This window comes from Molossus molossus, unplaced genomic scaffold, assembly GCF_014108415.1.
Source record: "Molossus molossus isolate mMolMol1 unplaced genomic scaffold, mMolMol1.p scaffold_m16_p_6, whole genome shotgun sequence".
NCBI lineage: Eukaryota > Metazoa > Chordata > Mammalia > Chiroptera > Molossidae > Molossus > Molossus molossus.
Window position 1 is genome coordinate 9,451,700 of NW_023425399.1, and position 26,486 is coordinate 9,478,185.

The following is a 26,486-nucleotide window of genomic DNA, read 5'->3' on the forward strand; positions in this document are numbered from 1 at the left end:
ATAGCAAGGAACTGGAGTATTCCTTTGTATCTGTGTCCCCATTCTACATAAGATTTAATAAAGGATTTTGATGGGGAAATATTTAGTGAAATGTTTGTGGCTATCTTAAAATCTTTTTAAAAAATATGTTTTTATTGATTATTTAGAGAGAGGAAGGGAGAGAGAGGGGAACATCTGTGTGAGAAACATCCATCGACTGCCTCCTATACGCCCCCTACTGGGGAATTGAGTCCGCAACCCGGGCATGCGCCCTGAGCAGGAATCGAACCAGGACCTTTCAGTCCTTTGGAAGACACTCAATCCACTGAGCCACACTGGCTGGGCTATCTTAAAATCTTGGCTAGAATTGGATGACTTCTTTTTTTTTTTTTTTTTTTTAGACATGTCTTTGGAGACATCACTTATTACAATGGCAGATGATGTGTTGATTACACAAAAGTACAGACACTTCATTATAAACCATGAGTTAATCAGGTTAAAATTAGATAGTAAAAATTATGTTTTTCCATATTTGTTGAAGTTATGTCATACTATGATTTAACAATGTTAATTGAGAGTGAATAAGACTAAGCATTATTGCAGATTGTCCTGTAAACTATTTCTAGAAGGGTCTGCCTTGTGTATTAAACAAATCATTCATGCTGTACTTAATATGGCCTAGTCTTGGTAGGTTCACTACTTAGTAAAGAATATGTATTTTGTGCCTGATCACTTTATGCATAGCATGTATAATTTTTTAAAAATGCTTTGGTAGATGTGCCCTGGCCAGTTTGGCTCAGTAGTTGGAGCGTTGGTTCTTGGATCAAAGAGTCTTGGGTTCAACTCCGGTCAAGGGCATATGCCTCAGTTGCAGTTCGGGCCCTGGTCGCTAGGGTTATGCGGGAGGCAACCAATCCATGTGTCTCTCTCACATAGATATTTTTCTTTTTCCCCTCCCTTCCTCCTTCACACTCTATCTGAAGATAAATGGAAAAATATCCTCATGTGAGGACTTAAAAAAAAACCGCAACCGAGGTACATATCCTTAGCAGGAACCAAACCCGGGTCTCTCTGGACCACAGGCCGACGCTTTAACCACTGAGCCCAACCGGCCAGGGCAAGACTGTTTTTATAAGAAGATTTTTTTGTGTCCCTAAGCCAAAGTTAGGACCCAGGAGGGATTGGGCAGGGGAGGGATGCCTGGGTGGGGAGAATTGGAATTTGGGAGTCTTTTCAAAAGAGGTTCCCATAATTCTGTTATATCACCCCTCTTTGTGTTATAGTGCTGATATATGCTTCATAAATTTAGGATTTGAGCCCTGGCCGGTTTGGCTTAGCTGTTAGAGCTTCGGCCTGCAGTTCAGAGAGACCCAGGTTCGGTTCCCTCTAAGGGCACGTACCTCGGTTGCAGTTTGTCCCCAGCCCTGGTTGGGTCGTGCGGGTGGCAACTACTCGATGTGTCCCTTTCAAATTGATGTTTCTCTCTCTCTTTCTCCCTCCCACTCTCTGAACAAAAAATGGAAAAATGTCCTCAGGTGAGGATAAAAAAAAATTTAGGATTTGAAAATAAGATGAGTGTGTTTTTCTGAGTTGATGTCTAAAATTCTTCAAGCAGAAAAAAACTAAGGTCCTCATCTGTGTTGGAGGCAGGGAAATAGCAGCATAACACAGGCTTAAGAGTCAAAAGTGTTTTCAACACTGGGAAAAACTGAGGAGTCTTTGTGTTTAAAATTTTTTCAACCTAATTTTACTGTGTGTAAAATATTGTTCTTCTCTAAGAAGACTCCAACAAAAATATTTTAATCTCTCTTGAATCCTTAATTTATCTGGTAGAAAACAATCCTTAAAGATAGGTTAAAAAGAAAAGACAAGTTTTCAGTTAAGGATTTAATCTTCAGGACAGACTACTGGTGAGCACCAGGTTCCAAATTTATACAGAAGTTATATATCCAAAATTCCATGATTCCCCTGAAGGCTGCTGTGAACTATCTAAACAGCAGTAGACAAAAGCTGTATTTGTTCTTTGAATTATGTGGGTAAACACTGTATTTTCTCCCATTTATAACTATGATAGTTGCCTGACTTGGGGAGAGGAGCATCTGTTTGAGTAAAGAATTAGCATCAGTTTTTTAGAGCCTTTGAGGGGAAAAGAGGATTATCTTTTTCTGTCTAAGAAAATATATAAGCTACCACCCAGCCAGTGTGGCTCAGTGGCTTGAGCTTCGTCCCATGGACTGAGAGGTCCCCGTTGATTCCTGGTCAGGGCACATGCCCAGGTTGTGGGCTCTATCCCCAGTAGGGGGTGTGCAAGAGGCAGCTGATTGATCTATCTCTCTCACATCAATGCTTCTATCTCTCTCTTCCCTTTCTCTCTCTAAGAAGTCAATAAAAAAATATTTTTAAAAAAGAAGAAAATATATAAGCTACTTGTTGGTAAGATTTTATTTTGTGGGTTAGTATATTTGTACTTGAAACAGCATCCTTGACCCCTCAACCCATTAGATACCAGTAGGTCTCCACGTCCCCTAGTTATAGCCAAATAATGTCTTCAGACATTGTCACATGTCTTTGGAACAGTCTTATTTTAAAACCTCTTTGTTCCCTTTCTCAACTTCTAGAAAACCTGTGTATTTTTGTCTGTGATGGAAATGCTGGTATTGGGTCCGCTATAGACAGCATTAGCCAAAATAGATCCCTTTGGGCCTCTCCCTTTCTAAATTTAAATCATTCATTCAGTCACAGACTGTAAGACCACCCAGAGTAAGAGTTGGGTTGCTCCTTCTGGAATATGGGTAGACCTTGAAGCAAACACTTGCTTTTGGCTACTTTTTGACCTGTGATCTGTGGTTGATGTCCTGAAGTTGTGAGTATACTATAAATGACTTTTTTGTATTTTTGGTAGAAAAATGCCCTCAAGACAGAGGTTAGAAAGAGAGGGAAAGGAAGGAGGTGAATAAAAAAGGGAGGAAGAAGATCAAGAGAGAAATATTTATATTTTGTCAGCTGAAGGAAATAAAAACAATGAAACAAGGTCAGAGTTGGCTTTAAATGGTTCTGGACATGTTTCTTGACACTGGCAGCTTGTCTGCTAAGATCATTATCTAGATCTCCAGTGGAACTGTTATTTTGTTCTGATTTCAGAAGTAAACAAGGAACAATATTGGGCAATTTTGTTGAATGGGGTAATGTTTATGCCTCTGTGATTCAAAGTCATATTTCAGCTGAGGCTTTAGGTTTGGTTTGGTCTGGTTTAGTTGAGTTTTGCAGTTCTTTTTGCTCTCAGAAAGAGAGAATGTGCCAGGACTCCTCATGTAACTTAATTGCTCTGGTCATTCATTTCTTTCTAGAGGTCCAGTTTTCATTAAAAATCATTTTGAGACTTTTTAAAAAATTAAAGTGATGAATAATTACTCTGTAATAAAACTTCTCATTTGTTAGTTTGCTGGTTTCTGCTTTGGTTGGATTTTCTGTTCTTTGTTGCCACTAGTTATTTTTTAGTACTTTTGCCTTCGGTATTTTCAGCTTTTTGAAGGATGGTCATAAAAATGAGCAGACTGTCCTTATTTTTTACTTGTGGACAAATCAAAATGTATTTAGAAAGAATGCCTTTGGAACTTACTAGATGCAACAATCTCCTCTGCTTCCCCAGGCTCTATCCTCACCAGCCACACCAGAAAAATTGCCAGTCTGAAATCTGTTCCTCTCTTCATCTTCATTTTTGCTTTTAATAGTACAAATACTATAGAATGTTCTTTGCTATTCATATTTCTCAGGATCAAGCATTCACGTGGGTGTAACAGTTTTCTTTTTGGGGTCTGGAACAAACCTCTTAGGAAAACAAATTGATCTTTTATCATCATAAAAAGGAACAGTGGAAGTGAGAGATTTTTCTCTTTCTTCAGTTAACTTGAGGGAAGCTCTAAAGATGCCAGTCTGAGTACGTGGCCTCTAAATGCAAGCAGTGTTTACATTCACTTATTAATGGTGTTGCAACTCAGTTTGCTTTCAGTCTTAGAATTTTGAGGCCAGAAATCTTTACCATATTTCATATACTATGGAAAAACCTCCCCATATTTTAAAATTTGTATATTTTTAATATAAGCTGCAATTTATAATTCTTAAGAGTCACCAGTATTATACCCTGCTGATTTTCTTCACAAAATAAATATGCAGATCATATGAGTATAGTAAGTAATTTAAAAACACTGAAAAAAAGTCACAAGGCCAGGAACCTCATTGTATACCTAGGAGGAACAGTTCTAATACATTGACATAGCTACATGCTAAACGGGGCTGTTTTCATACTTGAGAAGGTGACACCAATTTTGACTGAATATTGGCAATTACATATCTCCTCTATAATTTACCTTTTTATTTTCTTTCCCTTACAACTTTTAGGTAGAACTTTAGACTTCATAGCACTGAATTAACCAGCACTGAAAGCTGTTAACCTGCAGTTGTTCACTTTTGTTGAAAGTGACCATGTCTCAAGTTCAAGTGCAAGTTCAGAACCCATCTGCTGCTCTCTCAGGGAGCCAAATACTGAACAAGAACCAGTCTCTTCTCTCACAGCCTTTGATGAGTATTCCTTCTACTACTAGCTCTCTGCCCTCTGAAAATGCAGGTAGACCTATTCAAAACTCTGCTTTACCCTCTGCATCTATTACATCCACCAGTGCAGCTGCAGGTAAGCGTATGAATCCAAGTGTCTTCTGTTTCAAATGTGTTCTCAGCCTGTTTTTTGATCTGATAAGTAGATTGTAGAGGTAGGGAGCGCTCACATTTGCCTTCAAGAAGCAGAAGAAAATATTACTGCCTGAGCTTTTTTATCCCACCTATAAGCCACTTAGATGTATATTGGGTTGATGGAGGTCTTGGTTGACAGACCATTTCAAAGTGTAAAAAAAGAGAACTGAAAACTAAACTAGAAGGCCTAGTCTGTTATAAAGTGGTGGCTGGCAGAGAGAATTGAACCCTAAATTCTACTTTGGGTAGTCATTGTTGTGTGGGAAAATTCTACTTTTAAAATTATTTCCCAAAACTGACAAAAAACTGTTATAGGTATAAGCCCCCTTTTTGATGCATGGGTCGACGCTCAATCACTGAGCTACACTGGCCAGTCTAAGCCCCATTTTGTATGTAAAAATAAAAATTATTATTTTTTTTAATCCTCACCTGAGGACACCTTTGCATTTTTATCTTGATATAGAGCAGGAGGGAGAGAGGGAGGAAGAGAGAGAGAGAAACATCGATGCAAGAGAGACACATTGAGTGGTTGCCACCCACATGACCCCAACCAGGGCCTCAGACAAACTGCAACTGAGGTACGTGCTCTTAGTGAGACCCAAACCCGGGCCTCTCTGGTCCGTGGGCCGATACTCTAACCGCCGAGCCAAACCGGCCAGGGCTGTCTATAAGAATTTATCCCAAGCAGGGGGACAGTCAGGTTTACTGGCAAGCAGAAGAGTGCATTGGCATTTGTTAATTTTTATTCTGAATAAGTTTAAGATGAGGGGATTCCAGAGGTAGTTCAGAAATCATAATGAAGACCAGTTAGAAATTGAACAAAGAAGCAGAGATTTATAAAAAGGAAATACGTTTAGAAGCATTCAGATCTGATTATTAGGAAACTAAAAATGAATTGTGCTCATTGATAAGAAAAGATCTGAAACTCCTGAATAAAAAAACCTCAAAAACAGTATTCTCCCTCCCTCTCCCTAAAATGTCAAAACCAATTAAATGGAGTGTCAGCATGGATATCTCCACGTCAGAGTCACCTTATAACAAATGCCTTTTAAACCCCTCTTACCTGACCGTTTTCCTTTGCATTTCATTCTTTCATTTCCTTTACTTTGTAAATCTATTCTTAGAGTGTTAGGTTGTCCCACTCAGAGCTGCATGGCTCTAGACTTCGTTGGACCGGCTCACCAGATAGTATTCTTGACTTGTCACAATCCCTAGAGGTTCACTTTTCCCCACATTTGTCACTTGAGACTGTCTTAAAAGGCAGTGGCACCAACTATTTCTGTACTCTGGGATTTATTGCTTTTTCTTCTAATGTGTCTTACATCCATATCCTATTGACTTTGTAAAGCGCCTGCCCACTGAGGCCATTTTATTTTCCTTACATAATTTTCAGACATAGATAAGGTCAGAGGATGGCAGCCTATGCAGATCAGATTAGGGAATACCCAGGAATGAGAGGTTAAATGTGTGGAAAATGACCGTCTTTGTTTGAGAAACGGTGTTGGCATGTTGTGTTTTGTGAAATAACGAACAGAATACAGCTGACAGCTGTTGTGGTAACCAGTGTGTCTGCTTAAAAGACCTCCTCGTTATTCCCTTGGTTGGTTGTAAGAGCAGTGCTTCATCTGATTTCACATCTTGCTTGCCTGCCATGGTTTAGTTATTCCCCCAACTTCTATTCTCTCTCTTTTGAAGACACTCTCTCCTAGGTGAGCTGGCCTCAGCTGGTTTAGAAAAGATCCAGCTGTCTTCAGGCACGTGCCCCCAATGTGGTTTGCAGTTTTGCATCACTGCCACTCTAAATCTTTAGACCTTTAGTTTGCTTTTCCTCTTTTTTCAGATCCATAGGAGAGCAGCAGTCTATATACTTGACTTCATTGCTCTTACGTTATTTTTCAGTTCCTTCTAGCATGGCACACCCCAAAGAGAAAACCCCAATGTGTCTTGTGAATGAGTTAGCCCGTTTCAACAAGATTCAGCCTGAGTATAAGCTTTTGCGTGAGCAAGGTCCAGCTCACTGTAAGGTAAATATTGTTCATACTGCTTGTGCATTTATAACCCACCAGGAATGTTTTTTGTCTTTTTTATACTGTTGCGAGTGGTTCTTTGATTCAAAATACGTATTTTTCAAACTGCTGAGGTTGTCTTAAAGAGATGCGAAAAGTATAGATTTTTGGCAAGTTGCTTCTTTTTTCATCCTTGTAGAATGTGTCAAATAAAAGATATACTTCTGTTTAGGATATTCGGCTTTTAAGCTCCAATTAGTGTATCAAAGTTTAGGATTCTGAATAAAGACAATTCTCAAGCACCTGTGAATGATTTCCTCTGATTTTTCCAGGCTGCAGCCTACCTCTGGCTCTTTTCCTGCTTGTTTGCAAGTGTACCTTAGACTAGGCAGGGAAAGGGGTGAACTAGATATCAGTTTTGTCCCTTATTAACCATCAGGTAAAAAAAAAAAAAAAGTTTGAAGATAAGAGGTAGAAATCAGGCTGAAAGTGAGTATTTTGGATTGTTTCTGGTCTCAGTGATCCTTGTCATTCCCTTTATCTTAGAGATTAAGAGATGACTGTAATTTGAATGTTTACTGTTTGTTCAGGAGTTCAGTTTTTTAAGCTTGTTTGATATTCATGCTAATATAGATCTTGGAACATAAATGTTTGCATATCTGGCTTTATCTGTTGCCACTGAGGGGATGTAGAATGAGAAGTTACAGTATGAGGGATAGGAATTTGGCCTCCTATTTCTGATCCTAGCTTTGCAGTAACATAAGTAAGGATGAGTTATTTTTTTTCTTTATGCCTCATTTTTCTTGACCTGCAAACCTCAACCCTTAAATGATATCAAGCTTCTGTTTACATTTTACTAAAAGTAACACCAACCACTATCATAAATGTGCACCATAGCATAGGATGGTTAGGTAAGTGGCCTTTGGAGTCAGATCTGGATTTGGATCCTAGCTTCTAGCTGTGTGACCTTGAGCAAGTTACTGCTTTTTTAAACCTAAGTTTCCTCATTTGTAAAATGGGGATAATAATACCTACTACATAGGTGTATTGTGAAAACTGAAGAAGGGAATAGATGTGTGGAGCATAGTGCCTGGCATTTAGTAAATGCTTGAGAAATGGTAGCTATTATTATTAAACAATTATACATTTAAGAAAAACAAAGTTTCAACTCACATGAAACTAGTTTTAACATTATTTTAAAGCATAATATGAAATGTGTCTTTACTTTCAGCAGGCAATTAGTCATTTTCTGTAACTGTTCTGTTTCTTCTACAGGATTTTTTTTGCAGACCTTAACTTTGGGATTCCCTTAATTAACTATGTTGGTATTTTTTTAAAATATATTTTTAAATATATACTTTCTCACTTGAACTTTAGTACTTCAGGTAATTTGGCTGTGTGTTTAATCTATAACTGCATTTTTTTAAACCTACAACTCATTCAAAGAGAAAAAGTTATTCCCTCCTAGGTTACTATTAGACTATTTAAAAAGTCAGAGGTCTTGTGTACTCTTAATTCTATCAAAACCAAGATTCTAACTCACTACCAACCTTCCACACAGAAGGCAACAGACTGACAGCAGCGCTGGATGAGTCAGGTCCTGGAGAAAGGCAAGACTATTAATGGATTTAACTCTTAATTTTGTTTTTTAGCATTTCCCCTTCAGTGTCTTTCCATGAAAGGATCACGAACATGATCCAGAGCTTGCACAGTGTTGCAGGCTTCTACTCAGACTTCACAGGCCAGCCAGGGGTTTGCATTCATGCTATTGGAGCTTAAATAACTAACCTTGTGAACTGCAGCATAAATACAGGAGGCCCCTCATGTGTCAAGGGGGATGAAGGAGTCTTTCGTTTTTCCCCTGTAGTGGAAGCTGTGCACTGAGGGAATCCTGAAGTTAAGACCTACAAGAAAAATCAGCTATGAAGGCAAGTCGCCCCCATCCCTTTAGGCACCAAACTGAAATGACCTAGACATACTGAAATAAACACTTCTCATATAAATTATTTTAAATGAAATAAAGTGATGATATTCAGTGATAAAAACAGGAAAATAAACCCTCAAAAGTAGTGAATCTCATACTTTGGAGTGCATCAAGATCACTTTGGGAGCTTATTAAAATTAGACATGCTAAGTTGTTTCTCATGTTATTAATTTGAAATCTCTGGGTGTGTGTATTTTACCAAGTTTCCTAAGTTATTCTTCAGGTGCATACCAAAGTTAACTTATCACAGTGCTCTGATGGGTCGTTTTCTGACAGTATTCAATACTGATAGCATTAGCATAACCTAATTTAGACAATGGAGTGGAGTTACCTTTATACTTAAAAAAGGAAAAAAGAGGCTTGCCATTTGTTGAGAACAAAATTACCTGTTTTGGATGCCTCCTCAGAATTGAGTTCAGAAATGTTTTTTAGCTCTTTGCTTGTTATGGGTCTGATTTTCGTCTGAAAGTGGAGGCAGCGTCTGAATAGTGCAATCTTAGGAAAGTGAAAGGCAACATTTTAGAACCTGGCTGACATCCCCAAATTTATTCGTTTTTGTCCTACTGGGGTTGTGTTTTCAGAGTCCACAAACACATTACAGCATCAAAACAAATATTGTCTTAATTTTTATGAGGTACTATTATGTGTCTAAATCAAGTTTGCTAAATTTCTTCCATGAGAAGTCATTGGAAGACAGGTTCTGTTTTGATGACTTCCAAATAATGTGTCTAATACTTTAATATATAAGAAAACATTTTTAAATCTCTGTACTTACTCCCTCTTTCAAAGCATAGCTTTTTCATGGAGTGCTATGCATTGCTAGTCAGTGATTTATATATATATTTGTGTGTGTGTGTGTGTTATAAAAACAACAAAAAAAAGTGGTGATGGGATAAATTACCAATATAATGACCAGGCCTTTTAAACCATGACCATAAAAAATGTTCAAGGTCCAAGTGACATACTACAATTAACATCGGGTTTCATGAATTGAGAGCTCACAATTTTCATTTGTAGGTGTTTACAGTACAGCTAACACTTGGAGATCAGCACTGGGAAGCTGAAGGAACTAGTATTAAAAAAGCCCAACATACAGCTGCTGCCAAAGCTTTGGAAGGAACAAAATTTCCTAAACCCATAGTCCGCCCTTTTCGTAGCGAAGGAAGGAATCCAGGTATTATGCGTGGGCCAAGACAGGTTCCTTTCAAAAGTATGTCTAGAGGTACCCATTTAGTATGTATATGAATTCTTTCTAAACTAACTTGTTGATTTTGAAAGCACAGATTCCGCACTACCAGTGGCAAATGCTTATCCAGACTCTAAAACAGTGGTTCCCAACCTATGGTCCCTCGATTCCTGACGATCTGGAGAGGCAATCATGGGAGGAGGGGGTGTCACTAAACATTACTAAAATTTTGGAAAAGCTTAGTGAAAAAACGTATTTTTCCCTTGATGAGGTTGTACAGATAGCCAAAAATGTAGGTTTTAGCTAGAATCACTTCAACTCTATGCTAATAGTGATGATAACATGTTGATCAGAAACCGTGATTGTCAGTTATATGTCTCCGATCTTTAAAATAATGAAAAAATAACTTACATACAAATCAATAGATAACATCTCTTCAAACAAGGGCACCAAGCGAGAAGAATACTAATAAAGAAGAGTGTCTGCTGAAAGGTTGGGAACCACTGACCTGGTGGCTGTGGGAGAAGTGGCTGTTTTAGCAGAATTACTCCTCAAGTACATGAAGTCATCCCAGGCCTTTGTACATAGAAATGATCTGGGAAGAACTCGGTCACAACTTTCTCATTGCTTTTGATTTATTTGTGGTATTAGGTCTTTAAATCCATTCTCTATTGCAGATAAATTTGATGGGTCAGAGCTGCTCTTAAAATGATTCAGGTTATATTTAATATGCAACTATATGAATTTTGTAAAAATATAATTCTGATGTTGGAGATGGGTTGGTTATTCATGTGACCCTCTGATTTTGCAAACCCCAAAATAAATTTGATTCATGCACTAAATTTAATCAGACCAGTTATAGTACAGAATCAAGTCATTTTTATTTTCCTCTATATAAACATACAAAAGAGGCATTTTAAAGTGGATTTTTGTGTGCATTTAAATTGAACTTTGCCATTGCTAGTGTTGTTCTGTGTTTGATATGAAAGTGTTGTTTTTAAATATGATTGTGCACTGACACTAATCTTTTCAGGTTGGTTTTCTTTTTAAAGGTTTACGAATTGGATGAACTTAGAAAAAAATGGGAAATGAATAGTGTGTATTTTTTCAAGTTGATAATTCTAAGGTGTAACCCAAGATAAACTCGTTCCTGTTGTCTGTGAAAACTCATTTTCCTAACAAGTATTACCACATGATTAATTGGTCAGATCCCATTATAAATAGAATGGAAATATCTGAATATTTTGTGGGTCTCATCTAACTTCTCCAAATAGAATTTACTTGCCTTCTCCTCTGTGATTCTACATCTGCCTTTATAACACATCCTGTTGCAGTTCTTTGAGTGAATTTTGTGTGCTTTGAGCTTATCTGGGCAAGAATTGCACCCCTCAAGCTTAATACAGCCCTTTGCATCCAGTTAGTACTGAATAAATGCATTGTTCTATGTAATTGTGTGTACAAACATACTTCTCAGTATAAGCCAATAACTCAGTAAGTCAGTACAACCATAGTTATATCATTTAAGTGTTCCCAAACAATAAAGTGATTTTAGCAGTCACCTGGGATTTTATTTATTTTATTATTGTTATTATTATTATTATTATTTTGTGATACATGCCCCTAGCGGGAACCAAACCCGGGACTCTCTGGTCCACAGGCCGATGCTCAACCGCTGAGCCAAACTGGCCAGGGCTCACCTGGGATTTAAAAAAATTAACCTCACCCCAGGATATGTTTTACTGATTTTAGAGAGATTTGGGGGTGGGGGGTGGATATTGATCGGTTGCTTTCAATATGCTCCCTAACCGGAGATTGAACCCGCAACCATTTTTGGTGTATAGGACAATGCTCCAACCAGCTGAGCCATCACCTGGGAAGCTGATATATATATATATATTTTGTGCTGTTGATTGTATAAATATCTAGAAATCACAGCAGATTCTTGGATTTCCTGACCTGATGCCTAGCAGTGAAGTACTTAGACCCTTTCATGAACTGTATCATGAATCCAATTAGTAGAAAGCATGCTATCCTTTTTTATTTTAGTGACTATCATTCATTGTCATGTCAGAAAAAGAAAAATACTGTGCTTGTGTTAATTCTGTGTTGCAGACAGCATAACCCCTACTGTAGAGCTAAATGCACTGTGCATGAAACTTGGGACAAAACCAATGTATAAGCCTGTTGACCCTTACTCTCGGATGCAGTCCACCTATAACTACAACATGAGAGGAGGTGCTTATCCCCCAAGGTATGTTTGTGTTTGTTTTTTTTTATTTATTTATTTTATTTTTATTTTTTGGTACGTGCCCCTAGCGGGAACCAAACCCGGGACTCACTGGTCCACAGGCCAACGCTCCAACCACTGAGCCAAATCGGCCAGGGCTGTTTGTGTTTTAAATACAGGTGAAATTTTATCTGATCTTTTATAAAGAATAATGAAATCTATAGATTGTGGGGCACATGATGATTTGGTCATCTTTGGCTTGCCCTGATATTGAAGTCAGTCTTCATTGTTTTGATATCTTTGGAATGTATCTTGATGTTCTTTTATCTTTTGTGTTTGGGAAAGACCTGAGCATGTTCCTCACTAGCAGTGTTGCTTGTGCACTCAAGCAATCTGGTTAAAGATCACCCTTGTTACTGCTTTGTTTAACTGAATCACATTTTTTTTTTTTTTTATCCTCACCCGAGGACATTTTTTCTATTTTTTGTTCAGATAGGAGAGAGAGAGAGAAATATTGACGTGAAAGGGACACGTCGAATGGTTGCCACCCACACGACCCAACCAGGGCCGGGGACAAACTGCAACTGCGGTACGTGCCCTTAGCGGGAACCGAACCCGGGTCTCTCAGGACTGCAGGCCGACACTCTAACCGCTGAACCAAACCGGCCAGGGCTAACTGAATCACATTTGAACATGATTCCTGCAATACTGGAATTCTCTGCATTCATTGATTTCCTGATTTTTATTTAATGGGTACTTTTTGACATTTGAATTTACGTGCTTTGTAAATAGCATTTGTGGACAAGTATAGTGCAGTACTTATTGAAACCTGAAAATACCATGTGTTAATAAAAAGCTTCTGCTCTCAATCATAAGACATCAGTGGGATAGAGTGATGATCAAAGTTGAGAGTCATCATTTTCCTGCCTTACTTGAGAGAGATCAAAGCCATTTTATTTATTTCATTTTTATTTATTTATTTGTTAATCCTCACCCGTGCACCTGTGGATATTTTTCATTGATTTTTAGATAGAATGGAAGGGAGAGAGGGAGAAAGAGAAACATTGATGTGAGAGAGAGACATCAATTGGTTGCCTCCTGCACGACCCTGACCAGGGCCAGGGATTGAACCTGCAACCCAAGTACGTGTCCTTGACTGGGAATCAAACCCTTGAAGGGCCCGACACTAACCACAGAGCCAAACTGGCTAGGGCAAAGCCATTTTAAAAATATAAACTCTGAAGTTTGTAGTCTGGCTGCTGCCAAGCTACAGGCTTTGGGGATTTCCATAAATGAGGGTCTTTTTGAAAAGACTTGTCTGAAAATTTCCAGCCTTGCCCAGCTGGTGTGGCTCAGTGGATTGAGAAGTCCCTGTTTGATTCCTGATCAGGGCACATGCCTGGGTTGTGATCTTGATCCCCAGTAGGGGGCGTGCACGAGGCAGCCTATGGATGTATTTCCCTCACATGGATGTTTCTATCTCCCTCTCCCTTCCTCTCTCTCTTAAAAAATTTTTTTCCCAGACTTTTGTGGAAAGACGCAGGTGTGACTCTCAGATATGAGAAAGGAGAGCAAGTTAAGTTTTTTGATTCAGCCAAAGCTTAATTCATTTTGAAATATATATATATATATATATATATATGCTTTTATAGTTTTGTTTTTTTTTAAATCAAACTGGGAACTATCAGTCCATGGGATGACACTCAGTCCACTGAGCCACACTGGCCAGGCTCATTTTGGATTTTATAAATACTGTGTGACAATTCTAATCCAGAGTAGATTTATTCTGCATATATGATGAGGAGTCCTCATTGGCAAGCAAACACTAATGCGATTAAGACCTGATGAAGGAAGTACCTGCAATTTGCCAGAGAATGTATGGGTGACTTATCAATCTGAGACCGTAATTTTCCTCACCCCCTTTTATTTTTAGGTACTTTTACCCATTTCCAGTACCACCCTTACTTTATCAAGTTGAACTTTCTGTGGGAGGACAGCAATTTAATGGGAAAGGAAAGACAAGACAGGCTGCAAAACATGATGCTGCTGCGAAAGCTTTGAGGATTCTGCAGAATGAGCCCCAACCTGAGAGGCTGGAGGTAAGGAGAGAATAGAGTTGAAGTTCCTTGACACTTTTGGCCGAGCAAGCGAGTATGAAAGACATCACCTCAAGTTGCTTTTTTCTAAGAAGATGCATTGAGAGCTGTTCATAATTTCTGTTATTTGATAGCTTACAAGATTTTGTACCCTGGTAGCTTTCTTGCCTTTTTTCTCTTTTTAATAAAAAGTCTTATCAAGGAAGTCAGAAAGTCAGATGCCCTCTTTTCTACTCTGACATCCTTTTGAATGAACATGTTAGAAAGATTGTGACTCAGTTGAGTTGTGAAGAACATGCATGGATGAATTCTTTGGTGCTCAAGATTATACTTGTCAGAATCTACTGTGATTTATGGTATCAAGTTAGAGAATTTTCTGAAACCATTTTGACCAGCCATCCTTTATTCAAGTGTCAGTTCTCTATTGCTGCATAACCAGCCTTCACAAAGCTTAGTGGCTTAAACATCTACCGGCATTCATTTTTCTCATGAATCTGCAGGTTGGGTGGGGGTTGGCAGGGAGAATTTGTCTGCTCTACATAGCTTTGGCTGAGGCAGGAGAATCCACTTTCAAGGTGGCTCCCTCACACAACTGATAAGTTATTGTTGGCTTTTGGCTGGGAACTGAGTGAGAGCTCTGGCTCAGAGACCTCAGTTCTTCTCCTAGTTAACCTGTAAAGACAGCTTATACATCCTCATGGTATGGTGGCTCGGTTCCAAGAGTGAGCATCCTAGAAGACAGGAAATGGAAGCAGCTGCCAGTTTCTTAAAGCCTGAGCCCAGAAATCAGCACAGCATTGCTTCTGCCTTATTCTACAGGTCATTCAGGCACAGAGTCCAGATTCAAAAGGAAAAGAGGTAGAATCTCACTTTTTAAAATTCAGGTAAAATTCACATAATATAAATTCACAATTTTAATAATTTTTAAGCCTACATTCCCGTGGCATTTAGTACATTTCACAGTGTTGAGAACCCCACTTCTGGATGAAAGGAATATCAGAGAACTTGGGAGGCCATGTTTTGAAACTGCTACAATAGGAAAAGGATTTTAATTAACTCTTTGTGGCTAAATGGGAATATGGGTCTTAGGAAATCAGTGACTCCATACCACCGTGGGGTCAGAGCCTTAGTGAATATCTCTGGTAAGGCATAGTCTTACCACCATAGGTCCAGAAGAAACTCAGTGGATAGAAAACATTGAGATTTCATGATTCTATTGAATCACAGCCCGAGATGCCAGCTGAAAATATCCCTGGGAAGCATGTGATTTTTTTCTGTTCAGGAAACAAGTTCACAGAGAATAAAATCTTGTACAGAACGTTGGTGTAAGTGTGTGATGCTAGGTATGAACCCAAGTGGACCCTTAGCAGGGTGCTTGCTGTGTTCCATTGTGTTCAGTTGCTCCCCCAGGGTATTCCAGCTCAGGATGGTGTTCAGTGATTTCAGGGCTGGCTACACAGTGAGGGGTAGGGAAGTTGTTTTTGTTTTGTTACAGTGCATTTAGTGAATTTCCATCTTTCAGTGTAATCACTTTTTCTTTTTAATCCTCACCCAAGGATATTTTTCTATTAATTTTTAGATGGGGGGGGGAGGGCAGATATTAATGTGAGAGAGAGACATTGATTAGTTGCCTCCCACACAACCCCAACTGGGGCTGCAGATTAAAGCTGCAACCCAGGTATGTGCCCTTGACCAGGACTCAAACCTGAGACTCTTGGGTTCAAGGGCCAATGCTCTAACCTCTGATCCAAACTGTCCATGGCTGTAATCACATTTTAACAGAGTTGATCTCCAGGGTCCACTGTGGACCAAATAAAGGAGAATGGACTGTAACTTAGAAGAGGAGGATTTAGTGAAGTCAAAAGGATGAGCTTCTCAGTGGTGAGATTTGGTAAAACACCAAAAGCTAGTGTAATTTGAGTCCTATTGGAGGCTTTTCATTTTTTGACTTTGATGCTAATCTAATTGGAGTCAGATGGAATAGATATTTCTCTGTTTCTTCTAGCCAGCAATTGTTAAAAGATCACTGAACACTGGTATGTGGATTGTCTACTTTAGAATAATTTGAGAAGTTAAAAAAAATCCCTTGGATCAACCTACATGATTCTAATACAGTAGGTCTAGGGTGAGACCCAGGAGTCTGTCATTTTCTTTTTTCTGTTTTAATGTGCTCTTGGAATAATTATAAAGCATGGTCAGGGTTCAGGAACCACAGGTCCTAAGTATTATCAGTGCTTTCCAGGCACTTTTCCCTGCTTGGAGTCCTCCTTGGAAGTACTCAGTTTATTGTCAGAAAGGGAAAGTGCCTGTTGCTGTCTCTGAGCCTGCCCCATCACTCACTAGGGCAACCATGCTTGGCTCAGGCCTGCGGGCAGAGGCTGTAGCAGATCTGCTCTTCTGGGCTCATCTCATGTCTATAAGGAACTTTGCCAAGAGTAAAGTTCAAATCGACTTGTGCCCTTTGTTTTCTCCTTTTTGTCCCTTCCGTAATCACGTATAGTTTGAGGTAGAGACAGTGCCCTTCAGAAATGGCTCAGAGACTGGCTTTTTCCAGTGCTTCAGAAATGAGAATAATTAAAAAGGATAAGCTTGGCTGGTGTGGCTCAGTGGATTGAACTTTGTCCCAGGGACTGAGAGGTCCTTGTTTGATTCCTGGTCAGGGCATGTGCCTGGGTTGCGGGCTTGATCCCCAGTAGGGAGTGTGCAGGAGGCAGCCGATCGATGTTTTTCTCTCTCTCATTGATGTTTCTATCTCTCCCTTCCTTACTCTCTCAAAAATCAATAAAGACGTTAAAAATAAATAAATAAAAATAAAAAGGATAAGACTTTTTCTTTGAAGTAGTAAATGAAATAGTTGGCCTCCCACCTAAAGCTGTCCCTGATTTACTAGGGCCCCTGGTAGGGAGCAAAGAGAGACATTTTCAAAGGAAAACTTAAATTTTTTTTTTACAAGTAATGCATATGAACTATACAAATTTTTTAATTCAAGAAGGTAAAACAATTTATACATTTACCACTCATAAATAATAATAAACATTTTGGTGGATGTTAGCACATATACAAGTAAATACATGCACCTACCTATTTTACAAAGATGGGATGATGTTATACAGTAACCACCTATTTTCACTGATGTGCTTATCATGAATATTGATCATGCTACTTAGTAATTCTATGGAGGACTCGGATTCAGTGTGTAGCTAGGCACTTTTAATAATGACTGCTAAGTGTTCCATTGTGTGCACATACCAGTTTATTTTTTTCAACAGACACATGGTTATTTAGGTTGTTTGCACCTTTTCCTGTTATACATCATGAAGAACATTGTTTTAGTTAAATCTTTGTGTATATCTGTGGCTATTTTAGTGAGTCACAGTCCTAGAAGTGCAATTGCACGGCCATGTATGTGGCCAAGTTCCCCACCAGGAAGATGGTACCATTTTAGACCTCTCCCAACAGGGCACGAGGAGCCTGTTTGCCCACAGCCTGTCAACATTGGAAGTTGTCATTTTAAAAAAATTGTCCTTTCTGCTGTTGAAAATTTTGGAGCATGTGATTGTGTGGTGGATTAGTTCATCTTCTCTAGAACATAGCCAGCCAGTAAAGGCAGCAGTTTCTGTCTACAGGGCAGGTATAGCTTGGTCCCTTGATAACAGGCTTTGTGCTGGCTCCCTCCCCCTGTGGAGCTTAGTTGAATGGAGCTGACTGACCTTAACATTGGTATCATCAAAAAGTGCAGTAAGTGCTAGAATGGAAAAGCAGTAAGTATTATGAGAGCATAAAATGCCTCATTTAGAGTGGAGTAATGGTGGTATATTCAGTAAACTGAGATTAAGGATGAGCAAAAGAGCAGGGCTGAAGTACTTTCCCAGCCAAGGGAGCAGCCCATGTAACACTTGGGAAAGTGCTTTTACTTTTAATCTAATGCTTGTGGTAATAAAGGGTGACTTTTTAAATGTCTGAGCTGTTTGGAGCAAAATGGTCATAGTTACAGTATCAGTAATAGAGAAAAACAGGAGCTAGCCTAAATGTCCATTGGTAGAGAAATGGTTACATGGATACACTTATCAAAGGGAATACTAGAGTGGTAAATCTGTATACATGGGCATGAAAGGAGGACCATAATCTCTTGAGTCGGTGGGGTGATTTAAGATCCAGAGCTGTTATTATGTGTGTAGTGTTTTTGTGTGTGTGTGTGTGCACATGCATGCACACATAGTTTCTATCTTGATGGTTATATCAAACTTGAAAAATTTTCTCTTGGTGATAATGGTAGATGACAAACTTTTAAAAAATTGTAGTAGTTAACACTTCTTCTTTGTCTTGAGGCCTTATCTTCACTTGGGGCAGGGCTATATTTAGGTAAAACTAAAACTGAAGACTTTAATCCTCATTATATGATCAGGGTCCATTGAACTCAGTTTTCATTTTTGGGCTTTTTTTTCCAAGCTCTGCAATTTACATTGCATGACTTTTATTCTTTTTTAGAGGTCTTACAAAGAAAAGAGAAAATATACTTATTTTAAAATTAGAATAAAACTTATTCTGTCTTACAGTGATTATGTGGGTCCATGGACCGTTTTATAAATCTTCATATTATCAAATCTTAATTTTTCTAGTTTTGAAACATTTTTGCTGTTATTCATCCTACATATCATTTCAGTACTAGTCATTATATATTTCCAAATATACTAAGCAAGACTGAAATAATAAGAAAATGGAAGAATGATGAAATCCCTAGGTAGGTGATACAGTAGTAAAATATTTGTCATTATTGCATCATCTTTTAATGTTCTTATTGCATTGCCTAATGTATTGCATTGTCTTTCAAGAAGACACAAAAGAAGACTACAGGTGCCATCTTTTTACTCTGCTTTTAGCTTTCATTGAACTCAGGTGAGAATTCAGAATTTTTCTTTTTCCATCCTTACTGGCAAAGAGAAGAAATTGACAAAGGAAGACATTTCCTTTATTAGACAAATCAGAAGATGAATGCAAAGGGACAGATAGCAGTACTCTAGACTGTAATTGCAATGGTGAGATTGAGTGTTTAAGTAAAATATCAGATTGTGAGTCTTCAGATGATACCTCAGATAAATTTTCCCATACTCAAGAATCAGCAAGTGAATAATATATTTCTGTGGTGTACAAAAAGGAAATGTATATTCTCTTCTGGTCAGTCATTTAACAGGAAGAACTTCGTCACCGTAATTTTATGACATGATCCTGGACCATCCCAGTTTTTTTGTTTGTTTGTTTGTTTTTCTGTTTTTTATTTCTTTATTGATTTTAGAGAGAGAGGAAGGGAGAGGGAGAGAGAGATAGAAACATCGATGAGAGAGAACATCGATTGGCTGCCTCCTCCATGCCCCCCACCAGGGACCAGGCCCATAACCCAGTCATGTGCCCTGACCGGGAATCAAACTGGCAGATTCTTGGTGCATGGTCAACACTTAACCACTGAGCCACACCGGCCAGGATGTTTGTTTTTTTAAAGTTTGTGTGACAACATTCTTTCATCCTTTATGACATTTTGCCACCAGACTTTCTTAACACTATTATCCGCGAAGTAAGTGGACAGATGTAAAAGGAGGTGTATGTGCAAACATGACTGGAAGGAAACATGAAAAAAATCATTAGATCCTTCTTTGGGGTTTATAAATCTAAAAATGAAAACATTTTTTAGTTATGGAACAAAGAAGGTGGCTCTTTTCCCATCAACAAAATATGAGTTGGTTTCAAAAGTGTGTTTTGACAATACCAGTACAAGAAGAATCAGAGTCAGGATAAGCTAGAACCTATTGGAGATAGATTTAAAATTGGGCATCATTACAAGTGGACTGTGCTCTAGGTTCAGGTGTGCCAACTGATGAACAGTTAGTTGCATAAAAGGACCTTGCCCATTTCAGGTACATATGCCTTCCAGACTACAAACCTGGGATAAAAACTTGGGTTTGCTATTTTAAATTCTTATTGAAATGATTTTTTTATCCTTTATTCTGTATATTATTTGTAAAATGACTTGAAATATAGAAAAATAAAAAGGGTCTGTTGGAGCCAGATGGTAAATGGTGATGACTATTTTTTCCTGGCATATTGAGGGTTAAGCATGGTTCAGAGTGTTTTTTTCTTTTCTTAATGTTGCCTAGATTTTATTGCTGAACCATACACTATGGGATTGATGTTAACAGTAATTCCCACTTCATGAAGGTAAGACTAAGGGCCTACTACACTTTCCCCATCTTACTGGGAATGGTATTTGTGGATTTGTTTTGAGTCATTTGCTGCTTCCCCCATTGCAACATTTTGTCCAATTCAGATAATACAAAATTATTTATGTAAAAGAGCAACATAATCTCAGTTCCAAATAAATGTATATCTTTGTTTTCTCTTTTGCATTTTTATTTTACTGGCTGCTTTGTCCCTATTGAAATTTCTTTGGAAGCAATGGCTTAGAGCAGTGAATCTCAACTTTGGTTGCTAGTAAAATCCCCTGGGGACTTAAAAAAATAAAATAAACAAGTACTGTAAATAAAATGGGTATTCAATCCCTACCTGCAAAACTTTGAGTTCACTTGTCGAGCAGGGCTCCAACAGCTGTCTTTGTAAAGCTCCCAAGTGATTCTAATGCTGCTGTGGTTGAGAGCCACTAGCTTGGAGTTTAGATTTAGCAGTAGACTATTGTTTTCTATCAGACTTATGTGGAACCTCAATATATAAAGTAGAAAAGTAACGTTCATTAATGTGAACTTAAAAGTTTGATTTTTATAATAAAGCAATGAGTTAAAGTAATTTATGTGAATTTTCACACCATAGAATTATACTGTAGCTTTCTTCCATTAAAAAAAAACACACACACACATGGCTGGGAAAGACCATCTCATTTTAGAATAGTGGTTAACTCTGCCATGGAAAGGAGAATGAGAAGGGCTTCATTGTGTTCCTTAAGAAAGAAAAAAATGTAATGTCAATAGTAAGTAATGTTGACATTTGTTAAATCCAGCACAGTTGCCTGTTACATTACTTGTACTTTTCTGTGTGTTTGAAATAGGTCATAATTAAAAATAAAAGCTAAAACTAATTGGATTGGTATAAAGAACAACAACAACAACAAAAAAAAACACCTGAAAATTGGAGAACATGCATAACTGATGTCTTATATCAGCCTCATCGCCTAGTTTATTTCCAACTTTTGTTCTGGTTGCACATAAGGAGAACATTGTCATTGATACAATTACTTAGCATGAGAGTGGACCTTTTTTTTTTTTTAAAGCTCATTTATTTAAAAAATTTCTGGATACTCTTCAAATAAACAGATGTCAAAAATTTTTGTTGTGCACAAAAGTGGGTTAACCTGTTAGCTCAAGTTAATGTGTTGACATTCTTCTCTGTGTTAATATTTGGTGTGAAACACATACTTTTTTGTTGCTTTAAAAAACAGTAAGATGAACTATACAATAAGATGAACATAAAGGTTACCATTGTAACCATTTCTTGAGTGTACTGTTCTGTGGCATTAAATCTATTCTCAAAGTTATGCAGCTATCACTGTTCATTTGCAGAACTTTTTCATCATCCCGCATAGAAACTCTGTAACCTTTAAACAGTAACTGCCCCGTCTCGTCCCAATCCTTGATAACCTCTATTCTACTTCTGTCTACTCACTTGCCTATTCTAGATATGTCATCTAAGTAGGTATTTGTTTTTTGTGTTTGGCTTATTTCATTTACCATAATATTTTCAAGGTTCATCCATGTTGTAGCATGTTTCAAAATTTCATTTCTTTTTAAGGCTGAATAATATTGCATTGTATGAATATTCCACATTTTGCTTATCCATTCATCTATTGATGGATGTTTTGGTTTTCACTTTTTAGTGATTGTGAATAGTGGTGCTATGAGCATGGGTGTACAAGTATCTGTTTGAGTTCCTACTTTAAATTCTTTTGAGTATGTATCTAGAATAATATTTGATCATATTATAAATCTTTAACATTTTGAGAAACCACCAAACTTTTCCACAGAGGCTGCACCATTTTACATTCTTACTAGCAACGTACAAGGGTTCCAGTTTCTCCATATCCTCATCAACACTTGCTGTTTTCTGTGGCCATTCTTATGGGAATAAAGTGGTATCTCATTGTGGTTTTGATTTGCATTTCCCTAGTGATGTTGAGCATCATTTAACATGCTTTTTTGGGCCATTTTATCTTCTTTAGGCACATGTCTATTGAAGTCTTTTCCCTATTTTTGACTTGGGTTGTTTGTTGTTGAGTTTTGTAGTTCTTTTTATGTTATGGATATTACATATCAGATATAGTTCTTCTCATTCTGTAGGTTGTCTTTATTCTGTTGATAGTGTCCTTTGATGCACAAGAGTTTTTAATTTTGAAGTCCAATTTATGTTTTTCTTTTGTTGCCCATGCTTTTGGTGTTACATCCAATAAATCATTGCCAAATCCAGTGTCATGAAGCTTTTCCCTGATGTTTTCTTCTAAGAGTTTTATAATTTTTGCCCTTATGTTTAGGTCTTTGATCATCTTGAGTTAATTTTTGTATATGGTGTAAGGTAAGGGTCCAACTTTATTTTATTTTTTTGCGTGTGACTATCTGCTTTTCCCAGCACCATTTGTTGAACATATTTAATTTTAAAATATAGTTTTTTGTGGTTTTTTGGGGGGTGGTGGTGTTTAAAACCAATTTAAGTAATAAATGTCAAACCAAACCTCTGTGGAACCTATACCTTACAGGGTACCTTGCTTGAAGATTTGTGGCTTTAAGGATTCACTCATAAAAAGACAGGCCTTCTTTCTTCTTAGGGTTTAACCAACAGGAATAAAAGTGTGTTTAGCTTAAGAAACCACCAGAAATGCTGTACAAATAGTTTTGACCAGGCAGAGAGTGAGGTGAAACCAGCTTGGGAAGAAAACATTAAAAGGAGTTGTAAGTAGTGTCTGGGATAAATTTATTTGTACAGGATTATATTCTTGATTATATTAATTTTTTAAAAACTTAGAGTTTTATTTCTTTTCATTACAGCTTAAAATAATGATCCATTGTAGGTATAGAATCTACCTGAAAAAACGTAAGGAAATCCTGGCTAGTCCTGTATGCCTTGCCCATTCAGCAGTTTCAGCCGAAGGTTTCTGTCAGATAGTTCGGATCTTGGAAGTAGGATTTTACAATTTTATGATTACAGAGACCAAATAATATGAGGAAAAACACAGATTGCTTGCCATGTTTTGGGGGCATTTTACTATTACTGAGCTGATATAATTTCTCCTATCACTGCAGCACAATATAGAATCGTGTTATCAGCCCGCACAGAGAAGGTCTCTGTTCCTCTTTAGGCCCAGCCCTGATTGGAGAACTGCAAAGGAACCTGGTTACAAAGATAGTCTCAGCCTTTGTTCAGGATACGTTCTTTTTTTTTTTTAATCCTCACCCGAGGACATTTTTCCATTTTTTGTACAGATAGAGTGGGAGGGAGAGAGAGAGAGAGAAACGTCGATGTGAAAGGGACACATCGAGTGGCTGCCACCCGCAGGACCAACCAGGGCCGGGGACAAACTGCAACCGAGGTACATGCCCTTAGTGGGAACCGAACCCGGGTCTCTCCGGACCGCAGGCCAACACTCTAACCGCTGAGCCAAACTGGCCAGGGCCAGGATACGTTCTTAGTTTGCACCTTCCATTTCTGCCAGCAGCAGGAAGTATGGGATGCTTGGCAGTTGTATAATAGTTCCACTGCATCCTTTTGAAAAAGTGGTTTCTAGGGGGTTCATGTACAGATAAGAAACATGCATACTTAGGTGGAGAGACTTATATTTGAACTTGCCATGTGACTTGACCCTCGAGGAGGGCTTTAGAAGTCACTCTTCTAGAGCAGCCATGGCATCTCGCTGCACCATGATTAGACTGATTCATACTCAAAGGTCTGTTATTATATACATTGTCTGTGGTGGATTTGACCCAAGTTTGATAGAGGACTTTTTTTTAACCTTTTAAATTCATTGACACATGGCACACGTGGCCTTCTTCACTGGTTTGATGCTCAGTCCATAAAGTCAAGGTTTAGTATTTTTAAGGTTTATCACAGCTGGGATGTTGATGGTTTTAATAAGAGTTAACTATTAAACAACTATTGTTCTTTTAGATGAACGGAAGAGAATCAGAAGAAGAAAATCTCAATAAATCTGAAATAAGTCAAGTGTTTGAGATTGCACTTAAACGGAACTTGCCTGTGAATTTTGAGGTAAGTTTATTTTACATGTAGGACTCTGTATTATAAAATTCTATTGGCATTTATTGTTGGAATTATATTTTTCCTAGCTAACATTGGAATAATAATCACATATATGTGAACCTTCAAATTTAAGATTAAAACTGTATATTTAGCAAAGTGCAGTCTTCTCTTCCAGGAGTGATTAGGGTCAGCCCTGGTTCTCTGGATGGTCCATGGATGGCCTCAGAGGGTCTGTTAACCTCCTAAAATGGGCTGAGGAACATTGTATTTATACTCACATGTGTGTTCTTCTAGAGAGGATCCACTTTTTTTTTTTAATCTTCACCTGAGGACATTTTTGCATTTATCTTCAAGTAGAGGGGGAGGGAGGACCAGAGAGAGAGAGAAACATCGATGTGAGAGAGACACATCGACTGGCTGCCACCCACACAACCCCATCCGGGGCTGGGGACAAACTGCAACCAAGGTACATGCCCTTAGTGGAAACCGAACCTAAGACTCTGGTCTGCAGGCTGACATTCCAGCCACTGAGCCAAACCGGCCAGAGCAGGATTCACTATTTTCATAAGACTGTCAAAACCATCTGTTATCCTAAATGTTAAGACTTTTAAGTAGTCCCTAAATATCTTATCCGAGTAATTTTTAAAAGGACATAGGTTTTGTTACTGTCCAGCATCAGTTCTCCCAACCCCAGTTCTCTCATCTAATAACTTCTTGTTGGAGACTTTATAGTCTAAAAACAATAATTAATGGCTGCTAGCTGAAAATGGACAATAAGTTATATTTAGTATGAGTTTCCTTCAAAGACACAGTGAGTCCACATAGACTAGGCAGGTAAGGGAGAAATTTTATTTATTTTTTTTAATCCTCACCCGAGGACATTTTGCACTTACCTTCAGACAGAGCAGGAGGGAGAGAGGGGAAGAGAGAGAGAGAAACATCGACACAAGAGAAACACATCGACCGGAGCCAGGCACAAACTGCACCCGAGGTACAGCACTTAGTGGGAATCAAACCCGGGACTCTCTGGTCCACGGGCCTATGCTCTAACCGCTGAGCAAGCTAGGGCGATAAGGGAGAATTTTAAAAAGTTTTCCTGTCCAGCCTGTGTGGCCCAGTGGTGAGCATCAACCCATGCACCAAGAGGTCGCCAGTTCGATTCCCTGTCAGGACACATGTCCATGTTGTGGACTCAATCCCTGGTGGTGGAGGTCATGCAGGAGGCAGCCAGTCGATGTTCTCTCTCATCGATGTTTCTGTCTCTCCTTCTCACGTCTTCTCTCTCTAAAATCAATAAAGGGAAAAAATAAATAAAATGTTTTTCTTTGAATTTGCCATGTATTAGACTATTTTCTTTTGATTTCCATGCTTGGTTATGCAAGGTTATCTTTTAATATACAGGCAGATTTCTTTTTGTTTTTTTAATCCTCACCCAAGGATATTATTCCATTTATTCTTTTTAAATAGAGTGGGAAGGAGGGAGAGAGAGTGAGAAACATCCATGTAAGAGAGAGACATTGATTGGTTGCCTCCTGCCAACCCCAACCGGGGCTGGGGGTCAAAAACTCACGACCCTTTGGTCAGAGGGCTGACTCTCTAACCTCTGAGCCAAACTGGCCAAGGCAGGATTGCCATTTATATTTGGCTCTGTGGTATTTGGAGACCAGATTGCTTTCATTCCACTTCCACTTTTGTTTAGGTCTCAGATTTGGCTTTCAGATGTGTGTGCAGGAAGGAACATGGAACATATAGCCGGGAGTTGTCAAGTAGTCACAAAAGAAATTGTGGGAGTGCCCTCTGGTGGTGAATATCTTTTAAAGTAATAATTTAAAACATTACAGTTTTAAGGCATTGAGTTTGTTGATGTGAATACTTACATTAAATAACTTTTTTTTATCAAAGGTTCATATTAACTTCCCTTAGGTTGAGCAAGGGCTTCCATTTCCCCCCACAGTTCTATCTCTTGCACCTGGAAGATTACCTGGCATATATCGGATGTTCAGCAAAAATTTATTGA

At 38.4% G+C, this 26,486-nt stretch overlaps 1 protein-coding gene across 22 annotated transcripts in view; it reads left to right on the plus strand.

Moving 5' to 3' along the window:
* Positions 1-26,486, plus strand: part of STAU1 (staufen double-stranded RNA binding protein 1) — a 53,568-nt gene that overhangs the window by 10,873 nt on the left and 16,209 nt on the right. For 5 of the 22 annotated variants that reach the window (XR_004957059.1, XR_004957061.1, XR_004957063.1 and 2 more), the window contains exons 3-8: positions 4,378-4,666; positions 6,625-6,749; positions 9,733-9,937; positions 12,014-12,152; positions 14,062-14,227; positions 24,380-24,478. Coding sequence is in view for 15 of the 22 variants with exons in the window: in XM_036244743.1 (XP_036100636.1) it covers positions 4,462-4,666; positions 6,625-6,749; positions 9,733-9,937; positions 12,014-12,152; positions 14,062-14,227; positions 24,380-24,478 (939 nt within the window). In the remaining 7 variants the exon portion in view is untranslated. Of the gene's footprint in view, positions 1-4,377; positions 4,667-6,624; positions 6,750-8,292; positions 8,342-8,598; positions 8,660-9,732; positions 9,938-12,013; positions 12,153-14,061; positions 14,228-24,379; positions 24,479-26,486 lie in introns of those variants that run through there. The other 17 variants (XR_004957064.1, XR_004957065.1, XM_036244744.1 and 14 more) reach the window with 14 other exon arrangements.